Source organism: Orycteropus afer, unplaced genomic scaffold (assembly GCF_000298275.1).
Source record: "Orycteropus afer afer isolate SDZICR_OR568_19922 unplaced genomic scaffold, OryAfe1.0 scaffold00112, whole genome shotgun sequence".
Classification (NCBI taxonomy): domain Eukaryota; kingdom Metazoa; phylum Chordata; class Mammalia; order Tubulidentata; family Orycteropodidae; genus Orycteropus; species Orycteropus afer.
In genome coordinates, this window is record NW_006921699.1 from 3748046 (window position 1) to 3768998 (window position 20953).

The 20953-nt window shown below is 43.0% G+C and overlaps 1 protein-coding gene across 1 annotated transcript in view; it reads right to left on the reverse strand.

Moving 5' to 3' along the window:
• Positions 1 to 5903: 5903 nt before the first annotated feature.
• The window catches only part of FSTL4 (follistatin like 4), a 644321-nt gene continuing 629271 nt past the window's right edge, over positions 5904 to 20953 (reverse strand). Inside the window, exons 14-16 of the mRNA XM_007943751.1 lie at positions 15722 to 15829; positions 9249 to 9358; positions 5904 to 6606 (exon numbers count right to left, since the gene is read on the reverse strand). Of these exons, the coding sequence (XP_007941942.1) occupies positions 5904 to 6606; positions 9249 to 9358; positions 15722 to 15829 (921 nt within the window). The remainder of the gene's footprint in view (positions 6607 to 9248; positions 9359 to 15721; positions 15830 to 20953) is intronic.

The following is a 20953-nucleotide window of genomic DNA, read 5'->3' on the forward strand; positions in this document are numbered from 1 at the left end:
CCTGTGAATAGACACTGTATTTTTCCCCCTTGAATCTCTTAAGCATCTTGTTCTGTGATTTCAGAGAGGTACCAAGACAGCTAGTCACTTTCCTGAACAAAATGCTTTTCCTAACCTGTCAGGTGGGAAGCATATAGAGCATCTGGCCTTAGGAGTGACCTCTCACCCCAAAGCAAGAAAGCATTGTGGTCAAAGGCCAATGGGCATCTGGTATAGTAGGCACTCCTTTCATGGTAGGAGTTGTGGAGTGGCTCACAAGCAGTAGGACTAAGGCATAGGAAGGGAGTATGGAAGGAAGAGAACAAGATGGGAGTGGAGGGATGGTGGGGAGTTCTGGCCCAGTAAGGGAAGAAGCTTGGCAGAGTGTCTCAAGCTCTTTTTTTCTGCCTGATGGTTCCTACCTGACCATATCTGATCTAATTTCCCTGGCAGTTCTGAACTCTCTCTGGTTTGGTCACTCATTTTTGAAAGGCAGTGAGCTAGGGTTTGGGGTGTGTGATTCTGAGCGGCAAGGGGCTGTGTCCTAGTAGGTTCTGATTGCATGTGAAGTGGGATCTGGGGTGCTGATGGGGGAGGTGGGCAAAAGACAACCACATCAGAGCTGTCATCATCCTACAGCACCTGCCTGGCTGCCTGGTAGAGGTGTGGTACTACAGGTATGTTGGGTGCAGTGGAGGCAAATGTGAGGTAGATAGGTGGATGTATGGGAGGGATATGGGAGCTGTGTCAACTCCTGGAAGTTGGTTTCTGAGAAGGACTGGAGGGTGGGAGACAGGTGTGGGATTTGCTAGTGAAGATGGCTCAGCATCTGTGGTGTTTGAATGAAACACATTGTGAGACATGAACCAACTACTTTTTAAGCCTCTTGTAGAAAAATATATCCAGAATGAATCTGTTTCACATATCAGTTCTGAAATCTCCTTTAGTTCACAGGTTATTGGTCAACAGAAAACAAGAAGTTGTGGTTGCACAAAGCCAACTCCTGGCTGCTTTCCTAAATGAAGATGAGCCAGTTACCATTCTCCAGGGCATCAGGTAATTCACCACTTTTTTTGGGTTCAAAGCCTTCCTCCAGAGCCAGTGCCTGGAGCTGAGGACCCTTTTTTGCACAGATGACCAGACAGATGGGGAGAAGGCCAGGTTGGGGGTGGAAATTGAGGGATTAGCTTTCTCTCTCTGGTGGTGCCACCTCTAGATCAAAGTACCTGAAGCTTAGTATTATGGTTGGCCTCAACCATAATTATGGTATGGCTTTACAGCGCTCTTCCAAACACTTCCTCGGATTTGGGGAAGGCAGCTGGACACTCAGATGACTTGTTAGGTGCTATCAAGTTGATTCTGACTCATAGCAACTCTGTGAATAACAGAATGAAACACTGCCCAGTCCAATACCATCCTCACAATCATGTTTGAGCCTATTGTTGCATCCTCTGGCTCAATCCAGCCTGTTGAGGGTCGTCATGTTTTTTTGTTTTTTTTTGCTGATCCTCTTTATCAACCATGATGTCCTTCTCTAGGCACTGGTCCCTCCTGATAACATGTCCAAATTATGCAATATGAAGTCTCACCATCCTTGTTTCTAAGCAGCATTCTGGCTGTACTTCTTCCAAGACAGATTTTTTCATTCTTCTGACAGTCCATGGTATATTTAATATTCTTTGCCAATGTCATAATTCAAAGGCATCAATTCTTCTTCAGTCTTCCTTATTCATTGTCCAGCTTTCACATCCATACAAAGCAACTGAAAAGACCATCGCTTGGGTCAGGTGCACCTTAGTCCTCAAGATGATGTCTTGACTTTTAAACACATTTAAAGAGATCTTTTGCAGCAGATTTTCCCAATGCAATATGCTGTTTATTTCTTGACTGCTGCTTCCATGGGCACTGATTGTGGATCCAAGTAAAATGAAATCCTTGAGAACTTCAATCTTTTCTCTGTTTATCATGATGTTGCTTATTGGGCCACATGTGAAGATTTTTATTTATTTATTTTTTTTGTGTTGAGGTATAATCCATACTGAAGGCTGCAGTCTTTGATCTTTCATCAGCAAGTGCTTTAAGTACTCTTCACTTGCAGCAAGCAAGATTGTGTTATATGTATATTGAAGGTTGTTAATGAATATTCCTCCAATCTTGATGCCATATTTTTCTTCATATACTCCAACTTCTTAGATTATTTGCTCAGTATAGAGGTTGAATAAGTATAATGAAAGGATACAATCCTGATTCACACCTTTCCTGACTTTAAATCTTGTAGTATCCTTTTGTTCTGTTCTAATGCCTGCCTATTGGTCTGTGCATGAGCACAATTAAGTGTTCTGAAACTCCCATTCTTTGCAATGTTATCCATAATTTGTTATGATCCACACAGTCAAATGCCTTTGCATCATCAATAAAATACAGGTAAACATCTTTCTCTGCTTTCAGCCAAGATCCATCTGACACTGGTGATGATCTCCCTTGTTTCATGCCCTTGTTCTGAATCTGGCTTGAATTTCTGGCAGTTGACTTAGAGACATAAGAAATAAGCCCAACCCAGCCCAGGCTGGGCTTGTGGGTCAGTGTTGCTGTAGGCTGTGGTGATGACATTCAACCCACTGGATGATGTCCATTCTCAGGCCTGCTTATGCAGAACACACATGTAATCATCTATTGTTGTTAGCTGCCGTTGAGTTGGCTCTGACTCATGACAACCTTATGTACAACAGAATGAAATGTTGCCCAATCCTGGCCACCCTCACAATCTTAGTACATTTGAGCCTATTGTTGCAGCCACCATGTCAATCATCTAGGAGCAGATAAATCACTATCCTGCCATCAATCCAGGAGCTCTGGTGGCATAGTGCCTAAGGCATTTGACTGCTAACCAGAAGGCTGGTGGTTCAAACCCACCAGCCACTCCTCAGAAGGATGACTGGAGAATCTACTTCCATAGAGATAGTACCTCAGAAACCCAAGGAGGGGTGACTATGAGTTGGATTCGACTCGATGGCAGTGAGTTTTGTTTGTTTGTTTGTTTTGTTTTGCCATTAATCCATGATGGCTAGGCAGGCATTTGGACTCAGAACTCTGTAGTGAGGGTTCTGCCCATGGAGCAGGAGAACAAGGGTCTCAATTTCAAATCCTTAATGTCACTACAGATACTTTGTGTTTGTTTTCCTGGGGGAAAAAAGGCTATGTTGAATTTTTGTGAAATTCATTTTATTTAAAAATGACCAAGGGAGTTCATTATGTTAGTGACTTCTTGGTGATTGTTTTGGTAAAGCAAATACTTCTTTAATAATGCAAAATATCAGTTGGGGTTCATGAGGAGGGTCATCTGCTCAGTTTGCTTCAAGAAAGCCCATCTGTAGTGATGGTCTTAAATATATAGGATATATCAGTGGTCCTAAAACTGTGTTCCAGGCAACTTTTCTGGGGCTGGAGAGTAACAGCAGTGGCTGATAGGGTTTGGGGTAGTCTTTCCCTTCCCTCCAACCTGAGTAGCTCTTGTGGTCTCAGTTCTGAACATTTTCACTCCTGCCTTAGTGAATCTCCCCTCTGGGGCCAGATTCTGAAATCTGGCCTACACTTTAGGCCTGCAACCTTCCTTCTCTAATTCAGCCTGTATAGCATGCTGGCAGCAAGATTTACATATGCCATCTCCAGTAACAGCACAGTGAGGGCAAAGAGAGAGAGAGAGATGCTATTCAGACAAACCTAAAAATGGAAGGAACAGTGGAAATAGATGCTGCAGAAGATGACGCCTTCATCTCTGATTTAACAAGTGAGTCCTGTTTGGATGGTCTTTTCTTAGGAATCTTGAGACCAAGATGGACCAATGTCCTAGCCTGATAGTTGGCAGAATTCTTCTGTTAGGCTCGGAGACTCTCTTTCTGCCAGGGGCAGCCACAATTTAGAAGGTTATAGCAAAGTGAGAAATTCATGAAAGCTGGAGAGTTTCAGTGGTGAAAGTTTCAGCTTAGGAGTAGATGTGTGAAGACATTAAGGCAGGGGGAACAAAAGGGGGGGGGAGGTGAGAGTATTATCCGTCCTTCCCAGCTATGGAATACCAGGCTTTTGAGATCCATTACCACTGTATATGTCTAAAACTTAACCTTTAGAGGATCTGAAACACTAATGAACATGTCTAGGCCCACTGCTGGGACAGGTAGTTGGTGGATCTGGCTGTTCTCAGGAATTTTGGGGGTGGTGGTAAATGGGTGGGGTAGTCAGGAAGAATGAAAAGAACTGTGTATACTGTATTTTTACACAAATGACATATATACTGTTTTTTTGCAAACCGTGTGACCCCTTCACACATTAGTTTCCTATGTATGTTATATGTGTGCATGCATTGTTTACGTGAGCGTGTTATATGTGAAAAAAATACAGTATCTGGAGAGATGCAGAGTCAACATCTTCCTTGCTGTAACAGGTGTCATTTCTCAGCAGTACAGGGAAATCGTGGACGTGTTGGGAGGTGAAGGTGGTTAAATTAGTTTCAGCCACTGGTGTAAGGAAGAGGGAAAAGTGTGTTCTGGGACCGCAGAAGCCTCCTTGGTGAGATTCTCTGACACTGGATGTCTTCACAGGGCTGTTCAGGCTGTGTTTTGATGCCTATGGTGAAGTTTAGAGGTACCTGAAAGCTCACTATGGCCTGAGACATTTGGCAAAAATGCCCCAGGGCCAAGCTGCCTCCCCCTGGATCTGTATTTTGGAGTGTGTGTATACTGGGGAGAGAGGAGCTGTGTGTAAGAAAATGTACTGAAACATGTTGTCTGTGTGGTGCTGATGCAAAGACCAGAGCCACGCAATCTAATTGCCAGGGCCATACACAGAAAAGAAATCTTTTTGTACAAGGTGTAGCCTAAACAACAAATTGGGCCCCACCTACGTCCTTGGGGTTTCTGCAGTGAGCCAGGGGGTCATTGTCTTCTGAAAACAGCCCACATTGTGCCAGGGATGCCCAGTCTACCCTGAGCCTGCGGGACGGGTCCTGGCTAATGCAATGCCCCTCTCTTCATTGGTTAAAAGAAGACACACAGGGTCTGTTCTGGTCTCGGGAGGTCCCAACACTGAACCAAGTCTTCTTTACCAACTTGGTGGCCTAATCTGCACTTAGACAAATGGAGGTGGCAATGGTTTAGAGGACCATCGTTCTTGGGTGACCACTGTTACATCCAAGAGATCTTCTAGCTGGCTGTAGAATGTGGGGTTGTGACTCCCAGACACTTGGCCTAAGGCAGGGAAGAATAGAGCTGGACCTTGGAAAGGATCTTTCTGCTTACTAGCATCTGAGATTATAAAAAATTTTTCTTTTAATCAAAAATTTCCAAAATAAAGTGAGTGATTTCCCCATTCCCAAAGATGCAACAAGTCATGTGGGCTCTCCCTCAGGCTTATCACAAGTCAAATGAAAAGAAAGCAAGAAGCAGCTGGGAAGAAAGGAAGGGCCAGAGCAAGGGCAGACGTGGCTTTGGGCCAGGGGAGAGCCCCTGCACCCAGTATGCTTCTGCTCCCAGGCCTGGCTCTGTCTGGGCCACTCCACCAGCGTGAAGTCTGGCTAAATCCTCAGTAAAGGACAATGACTGTGTGAAGGCAACCGACAGACGTGCCCGCCTGGAAAGCAGAACTTCTTGGCTTCACAGGTCACGTGGCACGTAGCTCGGCACAGAAATGATTCCTTTACACAGCAGCATGTGTTCTTGTCGTAGCTCAAGGCATAAATCATACTTCCCAACGAAAAAACCCCAATCTTGTTAGCAGCGCATACCTTATACTAGGAAACTTGCAAGAAGACCAGTGGTGAACCACAAAGCGGAAACAGGTTTTTGCTTTTGTCTGTAAAAATGTACAGTGCGCCTGCTTGGGGCTGCAGTGTCAGGACTGCGCGGTGCTCCCTTGCTGAGGGCTCTGTTCCTTCATACCTCACCCACCCACACCACCGTGGTCCCCCCCTTTATGCCCGACACCTCACATCGCAGTGTATTTTGCCGCCCGTTGATGAGAAACAGTGACTCCTGGGCTGGTGTCAGGAGGTACTGTCCGAAGAGCCCACTGTCCCTCACGATTCTGCGGGGCCCACCCCAGGGCCGGGCCAGCCTCGCAGGTGGCTCCTTTAAGTTTTTCAGCACTCCAGTCTTCCCTGTGGACAGCTCTAGGAACAGCAGGTCAGGCTCTGTCTCCAGGGCTGCGTAGACATAGTACTGGTTGCCCTCGGTGAAGGAGCGTTGGAATGCCAAGGCTGAGATGCCCTGGGGGACCCTCAGGTCATAAAGTGTCTGGATCTCCCCCCACATTGTGATCTCCTGCACATGCAGCCGGGGGCTGTTGGAAGCGGCGCTGACAATGAAGCGTCCATCAGGAGATATGTGTGGGGTGCCTGTAATGTCACAGTTGGGGCCAATCACAGAGTCTGTGACGCTGTCAACCAGCAGCTGGGGGGTGGCTAGGGTGGAGCTGTTCTGTTGGCACTGGATGAAGAAATAGCCGCCCAAGTGTGTGTGGGCCATGGCCTGTGGCACGCAGCTGTGCCTCTGCAGGCTGATGGTCTTGAGGTGCATCAGCGTTTCCAGGTCCACTTTGTGAACTGCAGGGTCGGACTTGTTGAAGATGAAGCCAAACCTGAGTGGGAAAGAATTGTGGTCAGAGGTTGGGAAGTCTCCTCTCGGGGTAGGGGATTTGTCATTTGTCTTAAACTTTATAATTTCCTTTATTATAATTCTCTAGTGCTCTATCAGTCTATTAATAAGATCTACCATAGGGCACCACCACCTGTCTGTCAGTTTGTTGTACTGTGGTGGCTTGTATGTTGCTATGACATAGGAACCTAGGCCATTGGTATTTCAAATACCAACAGGGTCACCCAAGGTAGACAGGTTTCAGTGGAGCTTCCAGACTAAGGCAGACTAGGAAGAAAGGCCTGGGGATCTCCTTCCAAAAATTAGCCAGTGAAGACCTTCTGGATCACAACAGAATATTGCCCAATAGGATACTGGAAGTTCCTGGGTGGTTGGTGTAAATGGTTAAGTGTTTGATGATTAGCAGAAAGGTTGGTGGTTCAAACCCACCCAGGGACACCTTGGGAGGCCAGTCCTGGTGATCTGCTTCTGAAAGGTTATAGCCTTGAAAACTATGGCGCAGTTCTACTCTGCCCATGTGAGGATGCCATAAGCTAGAATTGACTCGACAGCAGACAGCAGTGCTGGAAGATGAGCCCCCTAGATGGTAAGGCACTCAAAATTCAGGCTTGACTATACCAACAATTGTGAAGATGGTGCCATCACTTTGTTCTGCTACACATGGGATAAGTGTGAATCGTAGCCGATTCAACTAGCAACAGTCTTGGGGTAGGGCTGGCTTCATAAGTAACTCATTTATGATCTCAAACTAAATGCAATCGTGTTACAAACATCCCTGGTTTTATGCTCTTGTAACATGCTCTCATCTTTTGAAACAGTAAAGGAAGAGGGTATAAAGGTTGTCCCTTTGGGATGTTGTGGAGTCAGCTTCCTCAAGGCCTTGTGTGGGTGTGTATGGTGAGCCTGTGCCCGGAGGATGAGCATGGAGGCAGAGGACAAGGCTTGTGCCATGATCACAAGACAGGAAATCCTTCATATTAGATGTTTTCTAGAAATAATTGGCTAGTTGATAATCAGGGATGAACATACAACTACACCAGTACAGGTACCCTATCAGTGTCCCTTTCCCTGGGAGAGGGACCTCTTCCCTGGCCACATTTATGATATTAATAGAAAAGACTTGGGGCAGTGGAACCAGGACAGCTTTCACCTTGGAGCGAGATGGCCTGGTGCAGCCTTGCTGACTGCAGAGCCTGTTGCGGGTTCTTGCCTCTCTGAGCCTCTGTGACTTTGAAAAGGTTGTTACCTCCTAGGATTGTTGAGAGGATTAGATGTAAGAAGGAAGGTCAGTGTGAGAGCTCAGTAGGTGATAGTTGCTCACAGTAGGATCTTCTAACATTCCTTCTTTGGAAATTGGTTGCCAGCTGTGAAAAGGCCTGACTCTAGGCAGGACTCCCTTTGATCTTGAGAGCCTCTGCCTCAATCCCCTGCTCATAGAGGCCCTTTGGCACTATACCCACCTATGGGAATGCAGACAAATCTCCTCCATAATTTTCACACACACACACACATATATACACCTCACAGTGGGGGAAATGTTCCCCCTGCCCCAGGCACTTCTTTAAAGCATCATCTAAGAGCCAGAGCAGGGAAAGGACAGACAGGGGAACCCTGCTTTGATAGGGAATTTGAATGTAAAAGCCACATGCAAGAGCTGCTGTGTCTGCAACGGCCCCAGTTGAATTCAGGTTCTGTAAGAGGGGCTGACGAACCAGTCTCACCAATTCATAAATCTTAGAGGCTCTTCCCCAGCCATGCACCCTCTGTAGAGAGGGAGTTCATGTGATAGTGATTTTCTGCCTTTGGGCAGGGGTAAATGGGTGAGTCCTATTTTAAGAAGTCCAGCAGTCAGCTTGCAAAAACGAACCATTTTTTCTTGAAGAAAGGTGTTTGACATCAGATTAAAGAAAGGCATAAATATTTAGTGCCACAAGACACTTGAGGTCTTCATTACTTAAAGGTTTAGTCTTCTCAGTGTGGTGTGGTCACAGAAAATGTCAGTGTTCTTAGAAATGAATAGGGAAGGGAAAGTGACCAGGCTGGGATGAGGTTTGCAGCTGAGACCATGCCTGTGATTATTAGGGTGTTATGTTGGGTGGTGGCAACTCATGGCAACCAGGAGGGCTTGTCTTCTTGCAGGTCCCTGCATGACTATTCTGGGGACTCCTGGAGGAACTATGGTCCAAAGTTAGTATGAACCTGCTTTGCATTTAGTCTGGCTCTGTGAATTCATGGCTGTGTGACTTTGGCCCAGTGTCTTCTCTGAGTCTCAGTTTCCCCACCTGTGAAACAGGAGTCAAGACTAAGTTTGTAGGTTTTTGTGTTGCTCAAATAGCAGTTGTTGTGTCTGCCTTCCTCCATTGTTCTCACCTTGGGGCTGAGAATTTGACCTAACTGGGCCCCTGAGGGCGTTAGGACCTGCATGTACTCCTTAACTACAACTGAGTCACTGATGCTAACTAATAAGAACTAAGCCCTGAGTCTTTACCAGGATGGGCCCATTTCTCCATCTCTTCTCCATGGGTCCAAAGCCAGCCCAGGAGGTGATGGTAAAGAGATGAAGCTGCTTCCTACAGCGCAGAGCTGGAGCATGCAGTGCCTCAGAAGCATTGTAGCTTATCTCACCTGATGTGGTTGATGATGAGGTTTGTTGGGGGGATGAAGAAGTCATCTACTCCAGCAAAGGGTGTGCGGATGAAGTGCTGGCCCTGGCCGGTGCTGGCTTCCGTGATCACCTACAACACAGAGTGGCAATCCCTGTGAGGGCCCATCCAAGAGAGTGCTGGAACCCGAGAACATAAGCAGGCCCAGTTAGAGCCCCCAGGAGAGGGAGACAAACCATAGTTTTTGGGAGCACCAGGCAGGGGTTCATCCTTTTGGGGAAGGGAGATGGTGGAACTGGAGTGAATGACTGCACTGCTCTCTGTGCTCAGCCAGGCTTGACCATGCTGCACTTTGTCAGCCAGTCTTCATAGTCATGAAGGTAGAGCAAGGGTTGCATGGGCTGTGTTAGGGGAGGTCCCAGGACTACTTGCTCAGAGACAGTCTCCTTCCTCAACAGGGAATCTCACCCACTAAATACCAGGCCACCTGAGGAAAAGAGGAAGAGCGCCTTTCCAGTATGAAATGTTAAATTGTGGAATTGTTTATTGGGAATCTGTTTCTTGTATGCCAGGTGCCTGGGCCAGTTTGTTGGGAGTCCTTGGCATCTACTGCTCACAGAAGCTTTCTCTGAGAGTGGTGACTCCATAGTGCATTAGAGAAAGCAGGAACCTGCAGGGATGCATTCAGAGATGCTGGTCATGCTATTTTGATGTTTTGCAGATAGAATGCTGGGGAGAGGGTCTGATTTCACAAAGTGAGAAGTAAAGAATTAGGCCCTGTGATTGTACAAATTGGTGGCGACAGAGAAGGACTGCCTGTCTTTGCCTGGTGGGAACCTCTTCTCTCCTGTGGACTGGACAGAAGGCAACTGGAGTTGTTCCCTGGTGTTTGTCCCTGCGGGTCTTTGCCAGGGGAAGGGCATACTGGCAGCTTAGAACAGAGCCTGGTGGTGGTAGACAGGATCAGCGTGGTCTGGAGATCAGTCATAATGGGCAAGTAGGCCTCCCTCCATCAGGGACTGATGGTTGTGCCTAGATATGAGCAGGCTTGTCCCCTTGCCTTCTGCCTGTGCTTACCAGCCTTCACATTCTAGGCCACTGCTGTAGCCAGGAGGAAAGGCAGCAAATACCAGACACCTGGACAGGGAGGTGAGGCACTCTTCCAGATCACTGGTACTGAATTGTGACGGTATGTCCACAAGGAAAGATGCAGGCTTCTGCAACCTGAGGCTGGCCTGCAGGATGGGGCAGTCTGTGATGGTGGTGATGGTGGTTTGTGACTCATAAGACTTGGAAATCTGGAAGCTTTTTGCCTTTTCATGACTGACTGCCTCTAGCATTCATTTTCCTGGCAAAACAGTACCTGGCTTGCTTCCTCCTCAGGCAGGCATGAGGTTTAAGTTAACTCTTTGATCATGTTTCCCTCTGGAGATCATCATCAGACAGAATGCTGGACTGGAATGAGGTGGCTGAGATTTTCAGCTCTCAAGTTCCAAAATTCCTTTAGGTTACTTTCCCATGATTTTTAAAACAGTCAAATGACACTTTCATTGTAAGTCCATTCCTAGGGACAGCCATAGAGGAACTCATAAAACTGGGCATTAAGAAAACACCAGCATTAGAAAAGTGGATCTTGGAGAAACCGGGGAAAATGCTAGAGAATTCTAAGAAGCCATATAGTTACTGCTTGATATCAGGCCTGTCATTTTAGCTTATAATAAGATGCAAAATTATAGACTGTCATTGGTTAGTGTCATTCATACTCCAGCACTCTGACACCCTGTATTCAGAAGTTAATTAATCAAAGCACAGTATCATGGGCTATTGAACTGATGTGGGCAGGTCAGCCTTGTTTCTCCAACCAGTCATGAGGTCTTTCTTGGGTCTGAGCACGTGGCTGGGTATACCAGTGCCCCAAAGAAAGATCATTGTCAAGGGCCTCAAATTTGCTGGCACTCTGGGCTTGGATCAGGAGATGCCAGCCATTGCTGGGTGGGGTCAGAAGGCATCTCCCTCAGGGGACAGGGGAAGCCAGTTGAGAAGCGACATTTGGGGAGGTGGTTAATGAGGCAAGAGAGTGCTGGGCAGAATTTGAGAAGTCAAAGGTTGAAAAATGGTTGCTGGGTGAGGACCCTGGTGGAAGGAGCCTCATTTACAGAAAAACCTTCATGCAGTTATGTGAATGCTTGTTTCATCAACCCCTTGCTTAAAGGTGGGTAGTGAGTTCAGGTATGAGGAGCACAGAACTGGGCTCCACAGGGGTTTTGGTAGCTGACTTTCCCAAAGCAGATCACCAGGCCTTTCTTCCGAGGTGCCTCTGGGTGGACTTGATCTCCAACTGTTTGGTTAGCAGCTGAGTGCTTAACCATTTGCACTACCCAGGGCCTTCATGAGTTTAGGAATTAACTTGGCAACTGGTTTGGTACTGGATATTTATAAACAATATTAGGATATTTTTTGTAATGTTTTGCAATAACACAATGTTGTAGCTAAATTTTTGTCCACATCCATGATTAGGATATTTGGATAAATTCTGAGAGATCAAGTTGCTGATTGAAAGGCATTTTTTGTGTGTGTAGTGGGATGGGTGGAGCTTTTGATATGTATTTCCAAATTGCTCTCCCAAAGGCTGTGACAGCTAACTTTTCTGGGAGCAAATTTTTTGCCAGTATTTATTTCCTTTACCTTAGCCAGCAGTAATGAAGGTTGTTTTTCTAATGTTTATTCAAATGATTTCATTTAAAAAAATTTTTTGTTGGTCATAGTGCAATTGTTGGTCTAATTATGGCAATGGTGGGCACACATATGTACTCACTTGTATCTACCTGTATACATATATGCTTATATACTTACTTACATAGTGCACTCAGTTTTTGGTTACTGTTGATGTTATTGCAAATTATATATGTCATATTCTTCAGCACAACTATCCTTTTCTCTTGTGCATCGTTTACTTGGCTCAAGCTGTGCTCATTATACTCCATTTTGTGCTACTTTTCCCATCACCAAAAATAACAAGTTTCTACTGTCTAGAGAGTGAATCCGTCTTCTCACCATCCCTGGTAACCAGCAATGAATGTTGGTCTCTGTATATATATCTATTCTTGTCTTCTTCTAAAAGTGGGCTCATACAGTACTTGTCCTCATGTGATGGACTTATTTCACTTAGAATTATGTCCTCCAGATCCATCCGTAGTACAGTATGTTTCACAGTATTCTGCTGTCTGTACCACACTGTGCTTATCCAGTCATCCTCTGAAGGGCACTTAGTGAGCAATCATCCATTTCCTCTAGGTTTTAAAATTTGCCACCACAAATTGCAAGGTAGTATTTTACAGTTCTTCATCTCTCCTTTGTCTGTGGTAATATCCCTTTTCTCATTTTGTCTATTTTTTCCTTTATCAAGCTCACAAAGGATTTCTTTTTAAAATTGTTTCTCTGTTCATTAATTAAAATTGTTTCATTTCATTAATTTCAATTGTTATTAATTCCTTCTCACCAGTCATTTTGTTCTTTTTCTGATTTCTTAACAAAGTGCTTTCCTTTGCAGACTTTTAAGGTGCAAATACTCCTTGTGTATAGCTTTTTCTGTGTCCTATCGCTTTTGATGTGAAATTGTCTCTCGTTCATTGCTTGAGTCAGTTTGTAATTTCCCTTTTGATCCAATCTAGGAGTGTTTTCTTATTAGGTCACATTTTAATTATTTCTAATTATCAGATAATGTAGCTTATAACATTGACTTTTACAAAATTTCTTAGAGTTTTGTGATTAGTGATAAGTTTTTGTTTACACTGTGAGGACACATGAAAATTCTTATTTGAAGGACAAAAGGCTTTCTATATATTTATTCAAGCAAGTTCCTTGCTTATATTATTCCATTCTCTTATATCATTTTTATCTCTTTGGAATGTATAATTAAGGTGCATTTTAAATCAAGTTCTCCTTGTACTTTAATCACTTTTATTATGTGTATTTAGTCACTATATTGTTTGATATATACTGTGATCATGTCTCTCCTTACACTGCTGTTTAATGTTTTTAATCTTAAATTCCACTTTGTCTAATACTACCACCATTCCTGCTTATCTTTTTGTTCACCTGTTATCATTCTTCCCATCCCTTTAATTCATATTTTCATCACTTTGTGTGTTTCTTATAAGCAACTATAGTCTTTTTTTTTATAAACAAACAAACAAACAAACAAACCCAATCTGACTATCTCTGCTTTTAATAGGATTGAGTTTGTTACATTTGGAATAATGAAACAGTTACTTCTCAACTATTACTCTCAAACAATATTCTTTACATTCTTTTATCCCAATGAGATTTTTGAGTAATTTCACTCCCTTTTTCTTTCTCTACTCTCTACACTTTTATTGAAATAAAATGTTACACTTTCAATTACACACTAGTATCAGAATTTCCTTTTCAGTGTGCTTTTCCCATTTTAAATGCCCTTATCTAGCACTTATATGTTTCAAGATAATCTTTCCTCATCCATTTTACTTTTAATTTTAGATCTTCCTCTTGAAGATCTTCCTCTTGAGGTTCATCACCTACCACTGTCTCCACTTAAGCTTTGCCCCATCTTGATATCTCTGATCTGATTCATCTGATATTTGCCTAGTATCTTGTCTTAAATGGTGTGCTCCCTGAATTCTTGTGTACCCTCCTATCTTTCTGTTGTTCTGACAGGTAAATGATACCTTGGCAGGGGATAGGTTTCTTGGGTTGCATCTCAGTAGTCTATAGATGTCATTCCATGTGTTTCAGCTACTGATGCAGGTAAGAAGTCCAGAGCCAATCTGATGGTATAGGTCAGGTCACTTGTTCTTTCTGCCTTGAAACTTGAAAGATTTTTTACTGAGAAAGGCAGATGTGTCATTTTTCATCAGTCCACCCTAGAACTTAGAACTCTTAAACCCAGAGAAATTTTATTCCAAACTGATTTAATGCTTGACCTGATCCCATTTGTTGTCTTTTCCATTTCTAAATATTTGTGCTTCTCACTTGAGGTCTCAGTCTCTTCATATTTTTGCTTTGTGATTTGAGATGTTTTTTTCTCTTTTAGGCCATTATTTTGGTTCTCAGTAGAACCATGCATCTTTCAACTCACCTACTCAAGTTTTAGATTGGAAAATAATTTTTTTTCTTAGTTCTAGAAACCTCGTTGCCATCCCCCACCCCCTGAAATTTCCCTGTGTGCTTTCTTACCTTTTCCTTCATCCCCTCTAGCAGCTCTATTTCTGTGCGAGCTCTATTCTGGCTATTGGGCCCTCTGATAGGTTATTTTTTGTCAGCTCATTGCAGCCCAGGATTGATTGCTGGTGTCCCTTGAGTGACAATATTTCACTTTATAGGAGATGAAGTGGTGTCTGCTGCCTGATCCGACAATGCAAGAGGTAGCAGGTGTCAGTCCCTTTGAGGGGCTTTTATAGACCTTGGTCTTCCTGGCCTCTTGCCAGCCTCAAGAACAGGGGGACTTGGCTCCACCTGCAGTCCTTCTCAACTAGGGTGGTGAGAAGTATCAGACCCTAATGCTCAAGGTGTCCACTGTATGTAAGGAATGAACTTCTGTGCACCTAGAATATTCTATATCTCATTCTTGGGGCCATTGAGAAAACAGGCTTTCATATCACCTTTATATGGCTTACTTCTCTCATGGAACCCTGATAAGAAAGACTGAGTCAGGCATATACAACCCTGATTCAGTATTGAACTTCCTAGGAGGTGAAGATCTCCAGGCTGTCAGTGCAGTGGTTAAATGTATGGGCTCCAAAGCCACACTGCCTGGGTTGGGCCATGTTGTTGTTGTTTGCCGTTGAGTCGGCCCCGACTCATAGCGACCCCTCCTTGGGTTTCTGAGGCAGTATCACTACAGAAGTAGGATTGCCCAACCTTCCTTCCGAGGAGTGGCTCGTGGGTTTGAACCACCAGCCTTCTGGTTAGCAGTCAAGTGCCTTTAGGCACTAATGCTACCAGAACTCCTGGGTTGGGCCATAGACTTATTATTTTACTTTTCTGTGCTAGGACATTATAAACACTTAGTAAACGTGCTTTCACATGTGGATATAGGATATAATCGCTGCTTTTCTTCCTCCTTTATTGGCCAGCATTTACTACTAACTCTGACACTATTTTCCAAATGCCTGCCAATACCAAAGTGAAGAAAGCTTTGTCAACTTTCTCCCTGCTTGGACCTCACTTGCTGTTTGGCTCTAGAAGCTAAAGTCTCAGGAGAGGCAGATATCTTGGGGCTGAGTTGGCTGGGTGCTAGAAGCCACATTTGGGTTGTCATGACATCATGGGCAGGGTTAAGATACCCTGTTAATTGCCAGCAAAAGGGGTGTTGGCTAGAGGTGGTTTCCTACTGTCTTTTCCAGCTTTAATGGATGTATTTTGGAAAATGTTAGTCACTTTGAGAAGCAGGAGACACTTATTAGATACAGAGAATCCTTTCCCTTATGGAGGGTCTCAGCCCTCAACTCAACATACCTGGAGGCTTGGCTGGGACTTGTGCATGTCTCCCCAGCTCAGGACCCACACTTGGTCATGAGACTTGTCATAGGATATCTTAGCCGGCAGAGGGTCCACACCTATGGACTTGAAAAAAAATAGTGACAAGTTGGTCATCATTGTTGCAGAAGCTGACACAATGGTCAGTTCAGGGCTTTGTGTGTACAGGTATCATTCTGGGTGAATGGAAAGCCAGCCCTGGATCCTAGGCAATGATCTTGTTTGGGGATCCAGGGAAGAAGCTTCATCCTTAGAGGCATAAAATTGGTTGTCAACATTGTTTTCCCTTTTAAGAACTTATTTTCTTGCAGGACCCAGACCAACTTGGAAAAGCCTACGTCACCTCTTTACTTCTCCAGCTAGCTTTTTGGGCCTCTAAATCCCTCGGGGTCCTTCTCTAGGCTCCTCCATGCCCTAGATTCTATTGAGTTGGCTCTTCCCCTTGGGCTGAGACTGATTCTGAATTATCCATTATCACCATTCTTTTATGTTCTACTTTGAATAGACTCTATCTTGCACATCCTTCCCCTGGACCTGTTAGAACTGAGGCTGTAGCATCAGGCAGACTATTTTACTGCTGTAACTGAAACTGTCATCCCTTGTAGATATAACTTCTCTGTCAAATGCAGGCTATTTTTCTTCTACTTATAATGTAGTTTCATAAGTTCAAAAACTCTGTGAAATAGACAGCTCCACAACGATAGTTGGAGCCTTCAGTGTACCACTTTGAGTAGTGGACAGAACATCTAGCAAGGTCAATAAGGAATTACAGGACCTGAACAACACTATAAACGAACTTAACCTAACAGACATATATAGAACACTCCAACCAACAACCAAAAAATCCATTGCCATCGAGCTATTTTTGACTCATAGGGACCCCCACTGGGTTTCCAAGGCTATAAATCTTTATGGAAGTTGGAAGTAGATTGCCTCATTTTCCTTCTGTGAAGCAGCTGGTGGATTTGAACCACTGACCTTCTGGTTAGTGGTTAGCAGACAAATGCCTTACCCGCTATGCCACAATGTAATTTTTTTCCCAGTACACATGGATCATCCTCCAGGATAGACTATATGTTAAGACACAAAGCAAGGTTTCAAATATTGAAATTATGCAAAATATATTCTCCAACCACAAGGAATGATTTAGAAATTAATAATAATGGGAAAGTTGGAAAACACACAAATATGTGGAAATTAAGATACTGATAATTAAGATACTGATAAACAACCCATGGGTCAAGGAAGACATGAGAGAATTCAGGAAAAAAATATACATCACAACAACAAAAAATGCTCATGCCACTAGACTCTGACCCTGTTCTTGTTATCAGTCAATGTCTTGGCCACTCCCTTTTGCTCACTGAAGACTTTAACATATGGTTCACTGTCTTCTCTACCACTCAACTGGTTAGTATTTTTGCTGCTTCCATATCCACCCAAAAACCTAACTTCTCAGTTACAATTATCTTTCCTCTACATCTCAACCACCATAACTTAGACCTTAACAATGTAATTTTAGAAATTTAAATTTTAACCAAACCTTTTTGATCTGAGAGGGGAAAAAAAAAAAACCAAACAAAAAATGGTACCCTGTCTCATATCTCCTCCTCCCACTGGGTAAAACTTCTTGAAAGACCTGTCTATGGAGCCCCTGTATCCTGCTCTTAACTCATTCCCATGCATTTTCTGTCATCATCATAGACCTTCATGCCAAGTTCAGAGATCACTCTAGAAGCCTCTTCTTCCTTGACATTTCAGTAGGACTCCACATGGTTGATTATCCTCTCCTGAAAACATTTTCTACACTTGGCCTCCCCACTCCTTCATTCCTAAGTATTAGCATCCCCAGATCTTCATCTTTGACCTTCTCTTTTTCTACATGCTTTCCCTGGATGAGCTCATCCAATACTATGGCTTTAATAATCCACTATACCATGATGACTCAAATTAATTCCTTTATTAGTGACCTCAACCTAACATATACAAAGTTGAACTATTGATTTTTCTCACCCCTACTCCTTACTGAAATACATTCCTTTTTCAGTCATCACCATTTCTGATACATCTCTTTGAAACCTCCTGCCCCCTGAGTCCCTCTCAAGGTGAAGCTGTTTATGTTTTTCTATACCTCACATTCCCTCAGTCCTTTGTCTTTGTTCATGCCTCTGGCTGAGCCTCCTTGTTCCTATCACCTGTCAGCTTCCTAGCCATTCTCCTTCATTCACCAATGGCTTTATTTAGTACCTGACACTGTGCTCTTTCTTCTATGCTGAGTGTCCTAACTCACCATTAACAACACTATCTCTAGCTTCTTATACACTGTCTTTATTTTTTAAACAAAACCAAACTCTTCTTGACTGCATATTCTCCACCATCTATCTTGTTCCTCTTCCTTCTTCACAGCAAAACTTCCCAAAAGTTCAGACTGTAGCCATTCTCTCCCCCTTATGTTTAACCTTCTCCCATCATATTCACATCTCTTTCCTCTTGAACACTTTTTTGTCAAAATGAATGGTTACTTTTTGCCTTCATTCTACTCAGCCTCTCAGGAGGTTTAGGCACACAGAAGGAAATAATTTTCATCTCCTTTGTTGCCTTCTTTTCACTACTCAAATTTTAAATGATGTGTGTCTCAGGGCTTAGTCCTTGGCCTTTTTAGTATTGCACTTTCCTTCACACCCCATGGCTCTAAATATCTCATATTTCCAGCTTCTGGTTAGGATGGAATAATTTGTGGCAGACCACTTAAGACTATGATTCTGACAGGGAAGAAACCTATCAGAAGCTTCCCTGATAGGTGGCATTGGGGCAGGAGACTTAAGAGCTAAGCCCAATATTTTTTGAACTCAGAACAGTTTTCCCACAGTCTCACTGTGCTAAGAAGCAAGGATAGGGCAGCGAAAGGTCATGTTATCATGTTAAATACATCAAGCTCTCAGTTAAAGCCCTGGAGGGGGTTCCACCCTAGATTTTAGATTTAGGAGTGAAACAAGGCAAATGAAAAAACATTCAACTCAGCTTTGATTCAATTTAATCCCTGATTAAAGTGATTCGTTCTCTATTCTCTCTGCCTAACAGAGAAAAGGATAACTCCTCTCTGATGAATAAGAGCCATCTGGAGACTCTACAATATTTTCACATACAATATCTGGCATTTAATAAGAAAGTCCTAGGCTTGTTGAGACAGAACTATATGAATGAAAGCAAGATTAAAAAGACAATAGAAACAGACCCACAGGTGATCCATATATTGGAGTTAGCAGAAAAGGTAATCTATGTACAAAAAAGGAAATTAAATAGAAATTCTAAAAGTGAAATATGCAATATCTGAAATTAAGAACTCAATAAATAACCCATGTAAGACACAGCAGAAGACAGGATGAGTCAACTGAAAGACAGACTGATAGATCATACTCAGATTGAAGCACAAAGAGATAAAAACAGTAACAAAAGTGAGAAAGACATGGGCAGCACAATGGGAAAGTCCTCTTTTTAAATGGAGCTCCTGAAGAAGAGAGAGAGAAAACAAAGCAACAGAATAACTGAAGAAATAATGTATGAGAATTTTCCAATCTCATGAAAGGATAATATCTACACATTCTAGAATCTCCGCAAACCTCAAAAGGATAAATACAGAAAACACTATACACCAGCACATGATAGTAAACCATTAAACACCAAAGATAAAAATTTAAAAGTAGCCAGAAAGAAAGAGATATATTACCTTCAAAAGAGCAACAATAAGACTGACTTAACAAAAAATGGGAGCCAGAAGATAATGGAATGACATCTTAAAATGGTGAAAGAAAATAAGTATCAATCTAGAATTCTATACACAGTCAAAATAGCCTTAAAATTTTTCTTTTTCAGACAAAAACCGAGAACCTGTTGCCAGTAGATCTTCATTGAAAGCATTATTAAAGAACCTCCTTCAGTCAGAATGGATATGATCCCCAGACAGAAATATAGAAAACAAAAATCCTCACAACTAGGCCAATAAGCAACATCAAAATAAATGGAGAAGAGGTTGAAGTTGTCCAGGATTTCATTTTATTTGGATCCATAATCAATGCCACTGGAAGCAGCAGTCAAGAAATCAAATGATGTATTGCGTTGGGCCAATCTGCTGCAAAAGACTTCTAAGTATTTAAGAACAAAGATGCCATTGTGAAGATTAAGGTGCACTGACCCAAACAATTATATTTTCAAAAGCCTCGTATGCATGTAAGAGCTAGACAATGACCAAACAAGACTGAAGAAGAGTAAGACTGAAGAAGAATTGATGCATTTGAATTGTGGTGTCAGTGAAAAAAGGGAAGACCCTCAGTGAGATAGATTGACAGAGTACTTGCCATGATGGGCTCAGGTATGGTAGTGATTATGAGGCTGGCACAGGATGGGGCAGTGTTTTGTTCTGTTGTACATAATCACTATGCATCAAAGTCTACTCGGTGCACCTAACAACAATGGGAAGGGATAATGAGCTGTGGAAAAGGTACGTATATGGGTGAATATAAATGATGGTTACATTACAACAATAATGTAAAGTTAAAATTAATGACAATGATAAAACAAAAGGTGGTGGTGGGTTAATGGAGTTAAAGTGCTCTAAGGTTCTAGCATTATTGGAGAAGTGAAGTAATAACTTGTATCGAGGCAAAACCAAAAAAAAAAAAAAAACCCAGACTCACTGCCTTTGAGTCAGATCTGACTCATAGTCACAGTGACTCCTCCTTAGGTTTCCGAGGCAGTATCACTACAGAAGTAGATTGCCCAACCTTCCTTCCAGGGAGTGGCTGGTGGGTTTGCACCACCGGGCTTCTGGTTAGCAGTCAAATGCCTTAGGCATCACGCCACCAGAGGTCCTGAATTGAGGCAAGGATGCATAAACCAAAAAAAGAGAGGAACAGTAAGAAAAATGCATAGCCAACAAGTTAACAAAGGGAAAAATAGAATATTAAAAAGTCTGATTAAAAGAAAGCAAAAAGGAGAAAAAAGAAACAAACAGGTAGGTCACATAAAAAAATAGTAAGATGGTCCCATATAAAATAGTAAGATGGTCCCATATAATAATAATAAGATTCAAAATGGGATCTTATCAGTAATCACCATGCTATTTCCCTCTAGCATCTTAGTGCTTGAAAAAGTCGGTACAGCAGTTTGAATTAGGGATTCTGGTGCTGTGAACAGCTGAACAGCTCATTGAGT